The sequence below is a fragment of the Anser cygnoides genome, chromosome 3 (assembly GCF_040182565.1).
Source record: "Anser cygnoides isolate HZ-2024a breed goose chromosome 3, Taihu_goose_T2T_genome, whole genome shotgun sequence".
Lineage (NCBI taxonomy): Eukaryota > Metazoa > Chordata > Aves > Anseriformes > Anatidae > Anser > Anser cygnoides.
In genome coordinates this window covers 84136188-84145761 of record NC_089875.1, presented here as the reverse complement: position 1 = coordinate 84145761, position 9574 = coordinate 84136188, and the positions used below count along the sequence as shown (strand labels likewise).

The window sequence follows — 9574 nt, the reverse complement described above, 5'->3', positions numbered from 1 at the left end:
ACAAGCACAAGCCATAAGCATGGCAGTGCTTTTAGTGAGAGTACTTTAAATAAGATAACTATGTTATTAATGACGCTTCCCAGAAGTGACTTATAAAACCACAGTCAATCACTATAGTGATAGTAATACTATATATAGCAACTATGTGGTCCCTGGCACTGGTCAGGGGTTGACAGGTACTTCAAAAGACAGCAAACAAAGAATTAAAATACAAGATCTACAAAATGTGTGACCACAATCACACCTGCATTTTTAAAGATTAATGATAAGTAGCATTTAAATCCTGCCCTATATTAATAAGCAAGGTCAGTCACTGCCATCTAGTAAAGTCACTTCCCATTTTAGAACCCCACCTCTTTTCTGGGCCAAGATATTTTGTATAGGGTGCCTTCTAATTCAAAAGCAAAGAGATGAAAGCTGCACAAGCGAGGACAGTGAGGGATGGGGCATGCACACTGACCCTGGCTGAGCTACTGGAGGCAGAGGCTGAGGTTGCAGCAGAAGGTCAGGGGAGTCTCAAGCTGGTCTGGCACAGGGAGGTGAGGGCTAAGGCACTGCACGTGCTCTGAGAGGCAGGAATTATGATTAGATCCTATAGGATGCTTGGATCCTATAGGATGGCTTGGAAGATGGGGAGCAGCAAGGGGCCAAGCAGCAGGACAAAGAAAATCTCTGTTGTACCATCCCACTGGGAGTGTGGTGGGAAGCACTAGGTCTAAGCAAGGTAGTGCTGGTCTGTCCTGAGGATGGGAGCTCACCAGTGCTGCCAGCTTTGCCACCACCTTGAGCAACGTGTGCAACAGCTCCAAACACTCTGACTTGGCCAAAAAACTGTCTGCTGTGTCCTCACCTTGGTGAAAACTGGCTGGTAATGCCAGGATCTGTCTGCACCAGGCCAGAACCTCTCTGATGCGCCTCTGCCATGAGTAGGAGAAGTGCCAATACCGTAAGAATGCCTTATAATGTGTGAAAGGGATGAGAAGAGGGGCAGGCTTAAGCCACAGAGGAAATCTTCGGCCTGACATCTCCAGATTTTTCAGCATTTAAATATACTTCCCTAATAACTTTGGTTTAATACAGTTCTTGTATGTGGTATTTATATTGTCTGAATTGCTAAGGGCTCATTTCCTATAAAGAATGTGGGAATTAAAATCAAATAACTCTTCTGTGTTGGTCTTTGACATGACACTCTGTGTCTGCCTGGTCTGAGGTACCTGCAAGCTTGTCTTCTGCAGGGAGGATGCTTTGTTTATATTTCTACCCTGACTTCAATTATTGCAGTGATTTTCCAAAGAAAAAAATCATACCTGCTGAGCAGTGAGCAGACTTAACAAACTCCCCCATGTGATCAGCAGCATCCTTTTTTCTAATGGAAACCACGGCACTTGGGCCTGACAAAGTGTGATGGGTTTTGTTTAAAGACAAGTTCATTAAGGAAGAAAACATTTTTTTCAGAGTATCTTTGTGGTGGTGCAAAGAGGGAGGGCAGAGCTCAGAAAGGTTATGTTGGTATGAAAGGCCATCTGGGGATTTAAAACTCATGTTCTGTTTGCTTACAGTCTGCAATGATGCAGTGAAACAGATCTTCTTTCCTAGGGCTGATCTGCAAAGTACAGTGCTTTTTTTTTTTTTTAAGTTTCTATTTTTGATTGTTCCTCATTCGGCTCATTCAGAAGATGGCACTCCGATTTCTGAATAAGAGTGTATGTACAGACCAAAGCAGCTGACTAACTTTACATTCATAATTTCTTATTCAGACTCTTAATTACTCATTAGCTTGCATATGCAAACTCTCTCTCAGAGCCTAACCCAAGTCCCACTGGTGTCAATGAGAATGGGTTTTACCTATCAAATTTAGCCATCTAAAAATCAGGCATGTATTCTAAGAGCAAGCATGGAAGAGCCACTTGTAGTCAAAATTGAGGAAGATCAGTGTTCCCAGGGGGTGATTCATACCATCTGCTTTATAGACTTGTCTGGAGAGGGGACAAATACGTTTCTGGCAGCAGCTATCTCAATCTACTCCTCATCAAGGGAGCCTACACAACTAGCCTAGAGGACTCCTTACTTTTGGATAAGTGAAGCCAGGGAAAGGAATCTTTTGGTTTATTTTAATGGCAAACTATTCAGGCTTTCTGTCTACTACACCTTTTATGAGGAGATTTTACAAACAGGAACGCAAGGCCCTGGAAGGTATCTCAAGTTGCATCCCACAGGTTGCTAACTCTGGCCTCAGTCAGCATTTGGGATGCAAAGGACTTACATGTTTTCACAAAATAAACACCTGAAACAAAATTAAACTTTTTGTTTAAGGTATATACATATATGTTTATATACATATATAATTTGGATATTGCACTGCAATGGACTGCCTGACAGGCAGCACAATTTGATAGAAATCTCAATGCAAATGCAAAAGCTTTTTGTCTGTCTCCTCCAAAGACACACGCAGTGGGATATGTGAAATGTCAGGAATAATTAGCCAAAACTATATAAGCTCCTAGCAACACTAATGTGCTGTGTAAAACTAAGTGTTCACCATAAAGCTTTAAACATTGTTTGAAAGCTGCATGTTAAAGGTAACCTGAGTAATTTTTAAGTACTCTTTCCGAGATATTAATAAAGTCATGGATATGAAAAAGCAGAATAGAAAACTATGAAATTCTGGCATGTCTGTGCTGATGTAGGCTGCTCCGTTTCTTTTTCTCAGAGATGATATATAGAAGTAATTGATCCCTTTCATACAGCAATTAAAGTGAAAAGGCAGATTTCCTGAACTTTTCATCTGCTGGAGCCTATTTAACAAGCAGGCAAAGACTAGCTGCCAGTATCCATAATTAACAGAGATCACAGAAATGTTTGTTGGAAGGGATCTCTGGAGGTCTTCTAGTCTAACTTCGCACTTTAAGTGAGATCTTCAAAGTCAAAGGAGAAATAAACACTTCACACCAGCAGAAAAATCTGGCCCAAAATGCCCTTTAGAAATGAGAAAGAAATGAATGCAGAGGAAAAGGGGAAGAAAAGGAAGGAGAGAAGAAAAGAAGGAAAAATGAACAAAATTTTTATTTGAGGTGCTAATATTAGAAGTGCGGGATTTTTGCCAAAAAAATTGGATTTCCCTAAATTTGCTAAAAGATGTATTTTTATCTTCTAGGAAAACAATGAGCAGGAGAAAACCTGGAATCTTTTTGCTGCACTGTTGAATGTGGAGATATAAAAACTTTTGTACCTGGAGCATCTCTGTCCCTCTTTCCAATGGGTGACTTCTGAAGCTGGAACTACCCGCTACCTGAAGCAGCCACTTCTTTCACTGTGCATCCTGCAGGGGGAAAATGAATTTCACAAATTGCACCACTGAAGCCAATGTGGCTGCAAAGCCAAAAACTGTAACTGAAAAGATGCTTGTTACCCTGACCTTGGCCACAATCACAACCCTGACTATGCTGCTGAATTCTGCTGTGATTGCGGCAATCTCCACAACCAAGAAGCTCCACCAGCCAGCAAATTATTTAATATGTTCGCTCGCTGTGACAGATCTCCTTGTTGCTGTCCTTGTCATGCCCTTGAGTATCACTTACATAATGATAGACAAATGGACTTTGGGATACTTCATCTGTGAGATCTGGCTTAGCGTCGACATGACCTGTTGCACGTGTTCGATTCTTCACCTGTGTGTCATTGCTCTGGACAGGTACTGGGCAATCACAGATGCCATCGAATATGCCAGGAAAAGAACGGCCAAAAGGGCTGGGCTGATGATAGTCACCGTGTGGACTATCTCCATTTTCATATCCATGCCCCCTTTGTTTTGGAGAAATCACCACAGCGTCAATATTCCCAGTGAGTGCCGCATTCAGCATGATCACGTCATCTACACTATTTATTCCACATTTGGGGCATTTTATATACCTTTGACTTTGATCCTGATTCTGTACTACAGGATCTACCATGCTGCAAAGAGCCTTTACCAGAAGCGTGGTTCGAGCCGCCACCTCAGCAACAGGAGCACCGACAGCCAAAACTCTTTCGCCAGCTGTAAGCTCACACAGACGTTCTGCGTCTCGGACTTCTCCACCTCTGACCCAACCACAGAGTTTGATAAAATCAACGCGTCCGTGAGGATCCCTCCTTTTGAGAATGACCTGGACCTGGCTGGTGACCGGCAGCAGATTTCCACCACACGGGAGCGAAAGGCTGCTCGCATTTTGGGACTGATCTTGGGTGCTTTCATTTTGTCCTGGTTGCCCTTTTTTATCAAGGAGCTGCTGGTGGGCCTCCACGTTTGCACTGTGTCTCCAGAAGTAGCAGATTTCTTGACCTGGCTCGGATATGTCAACTCCCTTATCAACCCTTTGCTGTACACTAGCTTTAATGAAGATTTCAAACTGGCCTTCAGAAAGCTCATCAGGTGTCGAGAACATTCTTAAAAGTACTGGGAGATGATGATGATGACATGACTCCTGGCCTTAAGAATGAGAAAAATAATTTGACTATTGTCATTTCCTTTGACAAAGGGAAAAAGGGATTTTTGTGTTTGCCTCTTTGCTCGACTTCTCTCTAGCCTGTAAATTTGTTTTGCTGTTTTTTTACCTCTGGTGTTATTCATGGTAAAGAATTTGAAATAAATTTATTCTACAAAGAAACAGATTTTTTAGCAATGAAACAAACAAACAAACATTAGATAGTCATGTTTACGGCATTCTGTGTAATCAATGATTTGAGAAGAAAACAACAATATTCATATTTCTTTTATACTTTTTTAATTTAAGAAGCGAATGTCTAACTTAACATGCACTGTAGTAATATGAAGACTTATAAACTGAACCCCATATATATGCATTCAAAAATTAATAAACACTTCATGGTCATAACATCTAAACAGAAAATCTTTACTGTGGCATTTTGAAAAAACTGTAACAATTTTTTAGAAGGATAGTAGCCACCATTTCCAGCGTAGGTTACAGCAAAATAAACAATTTATTCTTCTTACCCCCACAGAAATACACTGCCAGAACAGAAAACAAAGTTCAGTTCATGTCTTCTAAAAGCAGATCCCACTTTGTAGTCCAAAATAATCATGTAAGTGGCTCTTTTTTTGTGCAAATTTCCTGATTTATGTTAAAAGTGTTGGACAGAGTCTGAAGTTTGTTTAACAACTGAGAAAACGCAGCTATCAAGTGTCGTGCTTGCACGACCAGCTGCACATCTGACTGGTCACCTTTTAATACCACTATTTATTACTGTATTTCTTCAGGGCTCAAGCCTTGTGCCTCGGTCAGCTATGGGGTGGCATTAATTCAGTTTTTCCCCACTTCCTGTGGACCTTGCAGTGCACGACCCCATGGATCAAGCAACCTTGCCCCGCAGACTCAGAGAGTCGCGTGTCTTCGCAGAAGGCCAGTAATGTACGGTGTTCAGAAATATCATCTAAAAAAACAAATTACTTTCTACTTGAACAGCATCAGCAGAAAAAGAAATAAAGAAAAAAAAAAGATAGGGAAAAGAACTTTTTAAAATAGCAGTCTATTGTATGCATGTCTGTCTTATCTTCATCTTACAATTCACAATAGCATTCTTGAAACTTAACCTATGATCAAGTCCTCTAGCAGGATTTCTTGTTTTGGCAGTCCACCAAGGAGTTACTTCTCTTGTCCAGACAGTGACAGAGTCCTTCGTATGCTGTCTTCTGTGCTTATGCAAGTTGAAATGCCCTGGTTCAAACACTTTGGAAATCAGGCTGGGAAGAGACAAAATCAAAACTAAGAATCTGGTACTGTCCATTAGTAAATCCTAAATACTGCTTAGATATTGATTACTTACCTTGCACCATAATCTTCTCCCCTGTCCGTTTTTCTGGACAAATTCTTTTTGAATTAAACCAATATACCATATAGAAAATATCACATATATCAAGCTGACATGCAATAACAGTGAACTACAGCATGGCAGCTCCAAATCCATCAAAACAAATATTAGAGGTAGCAGAAATGTTGTAACAGCACTGGAAGCCAGCCCTGAAAAATGTTTTGAAAATTTACAGCACAACGATCATTTTTCTTATCAAGAGTCAAGGAAGTGTAAGTAACATGAGTAATAAACTCCAGATGGAGCTGAGAAATTACATCCTTATTTCTGAAGGAAAGCGTTCAGTTGGAAAGATGCAGTTCTGCAAGCCGAGTGTAAATCAAATCTGAAGGTGACAAAAGTGTGACCTACTGCTTACCCACATTCAGTGGGACTCTGCTTCAAGGACTACAAGTTTCCCATGCCTATATTTAGGAGACTTATCTCCAGCTGCCCTTCTGAAGCTCTCATCGCTGCTGCCTGCCCCATCTGCCTTTGGGTTCCCTACTAGTTAATATCTAAAAAGAGGGAAAAAACAATCATCCCAACCACTGAGAATGTCTTCCAGTGTGGAAGCCCAGAGATCCATAATGGTTTTTCCCTTTCTCAACTTGTTGGAGATGGAAACTGTCGGCTGAAGCTGGGAACAGTGGCCTGACCCTGCTCATCTGTAAAATTCCCAAAGCAGCTTCACAGAGTACTCACACTGTCAGGGAAAAAATGGCTGAAGGACCAGAAGTGATGAGCTTGATCTCCATAGTAGCTACTGCAGGTAGGTAGACATATTTCAGACAGGTATGAAAGCTGTAAAATAGAGGGGCTGCATTATCTTCGTTTCTAGCAGTCCTTCTAGTATCTGATCTGCAGTATTATCACTCAAACCACCAATCAGTGTCAGGTTGAAGACTGTGTTTAGATTTAATATTTAGAGGTAATTAACAGGAAAAAACAGATGGCTGGCTAATTTTCGTGCTTCCCTGTTAAATAAAGACTCACCATTCACTGCCAGCTGACTACTGCTTTTCTAATTAAGTCATTAGCTAAACACAGAGCTATGTTTTCTAACAAATGCCACTAGACTGATGAAGATGTCCTGTACATTTTCCACACGCACAAAGTCAGGAACAGTTTAAAGTACTGTTTACTTACAACAATTTAACTTGACCAGAAATTACCTGTTATCTGACGGAAATAAAAACCTTTGCTAGTCTGGCACCATTATTTGGCAAGCTTTTTTATTTTTCTTTGTATTAAGTACTTGCTGATTTTACAAAAGGTTTGGAGACATCTCCTGAGCTTAGACTTGTCTGTGGCAACTCCCCATTCATCCCTGTCCTGGACTGGGCCCAGCCACACCATGCCCTGCAATGCAAGCTCTTCCCAGCAAGCTCTTAATGAAACATCCAAGACCTTCACCCAACATCCACCTTAGCCTCTCTGAAATGTTTCTCCTCTCTGAAATGTTTATCCTTTTCTCCTCAAAGTCTTATGTTCCCTGATGGTCCCCTTGCTCAGTTCTCTTCCTACCTTTCTTCCTGTCTGTCTTGAAAGGTTTCTCTCCACATCAACTCTCTACAGTAGGCTACATACTTTTGGTGGGTAATGTTTCCTACTATATTTACACCCCCAATTCACCATCCCACCTTTGGATTTCTGACTCCCTCTAATCCCAAATTTAATGCAGTCCTGCTGGAACAAGGCTCCACACTCTCCTCCCATCTCAGCCCGGGTCTCAGTGCTGTTAGCAAGATTCTCATGGTCATGGGTGTTCAAGTCTGACAGTTTTTACTCTCTCTTACATGTGCTCCACATCTTCAGGGAATATTCTCTCTTTGTAAGCAGACAGTGCTTTGCAGTGAGTTTGTATATCCTTAGCCCTGAAGAACTCACCCATCAACCAGATGGCCTCCTCAGAGGACATACTCTTCAAATGCTATTTTACCCGCTATTTTTATTTTGTCAACCTTCTTCTGTACCCTACATCTGTTGTTGCTTTTCTACCACATTAAAATCAACCTTCCTATCTTCACTTTAGGGTTCCATACCCATGCCTGCAGCGGGAACTCATGTTGCACTCAGCCCTTCTGGTCTGCCTGTGTCAGCCTCAGCTCTCTTCTCTACAAGCTTTCTCTTCACTACTTGGTGCCACATCGCTCCTTGCAGCTGGTACTTTGTTCCTTCTCAAACCCACTTCTCACATGACTCTTTGTGGTGGTTTCACCCTCATGGACAGCTCAACTCCACCACAACCGCCCTCTCACTCCCCTTCCTCAAAGAAAAAGGGGAAAATATGATGGAAAAGGACTCAAGGGTTGACATAAGGACAAGGAGATCACTCAACAATTATCATCATGGGCAAAACAAACTTGGCATTGGGAAATTCATATAATTTATTGGGGTCCCTCCCACAAGATGCCGTCCTTCCCAAACTGATCCTGCGGGGGCTGCCCACAGGCAGCAGCTCTTCAAGCACTGCTCCCACACGGCTCTGTACCACGGGGTCCATCCCCCAGGAGCAAACTGCTCCAGCACGGGTCCCCCACGGGCGGCAGCTCCCCCCAGACCCCCTGCTCCTGCGTGGGCTCCTCTCCACGGGCTGCAGCTCCGGCCCGGGGCCTGCTCCTGCGGGGGCTCTCCATGGGCCGCAGCCTCCTCCAGGCCACATCCACCTGCTCCACCGGGGGCTCCTCCACGGGCTGCAGCGTGGAGATCTGCTCCGTGTGGGACCCATGGGCTGCAGGGGGACAGCCTGCTCCACCAGGGGCCTCTCCACAGGCCGCAGGGGAACTGCTGCTGCCTGCCTGGAGCACCTCCTGCCCTCCTGCTGCAATGACCCTGGGGTCTGCAGGGCTGCTTCTCTCACATTTTCTCACTCCTCTCTCCCAGCTGCTGTTGCATGCAGCAGGTTTTTTCCCTTCCTTCAAGCTGGTCTCCCAGAGGCCCAACCAGCGTCTCTTCCCTGGCCCATCTCTGGCCAGCAGCAGGTCCCTTTTGGAGCCAGCTGGAGCTGTCCCTTATCTAACATGGGGCAGCTGCTGGGCTCTGCTCACAGAGGCCACCCCTGCAGCCACCCGCTACCAAAACCTTGCCTTGTAAACTCAATACAATGTTGAAAGAAAAGAGTATATGTGGGCATGATCACATAGGTCACATCATCTCCCAAGGATTGTTATGTCTCTCTAGTGCATAACACATCCTAGGCACAGCAAAAGCACATTAAGGACTACTGAGACACTCAGATGTGACCCATCCACATCCCTGAGCCCCTTTGAAGATAGGAGCTCTCCACCACAACAATGCACCGATCTGTTTGCAGCATGTCAGACTTATGTTGATGATCTTCCTGAATGGAAATGGATGACGGAACTGAACTTTCCAAAAGACTTCAAAACAAAGTCCCTGTTTCACCAAGTTTATGCTGTAAAGGGCTGTCACTATTTGGACATCACTGCTGTATGTCTGAGCTGTGCAGTTTTCTGTAGTTGTCACTCCTTATTTTTCTGTACTGCCAGCGGACTCTGTCCTTTGCCTGTACCAGAAGGGAACCAAAAAAAAGTGGCTTTATTTGGCGCAAGATGCTAAAAGAACAAAGGAATCTTTTCTAAGGACTCTATTTATGCTCCTCTGTTTTCAACCCCAGTTATCAAAAAGTAAACAGCATTGCAGAGTTGAGGAGAAATACAGGCTTCCAGCACAAATAGAGAGATTGTTCTTGTGCCTTGTGTACTCT

General features: G+C 43.3%; 1 protein-coding gene across 1 annotated transcript; it reads left to right on the top strand.

Annotated features, from left to right (window-relative positions):
• The first annotated feature begins 3332 nt into the window (after positions 1–3332).
• HTR1E (5-hydroxytryptamine receptor 1E) lies at positions 3333–4643 on the top strand. Its single transcript, XM_013180055.3, has one exon. The coding sequence runs from the start codon at positions 3333–3335 to the stop codon at positions 4425–4427; it is 1095 nt and encodes a 364-aa protein (XP_013035509.1). The 3' UTR covers positions 4428–4643.
• The last annotated feature ends 4931 nt before the right edge of the window (positions 4644–9574 follow it).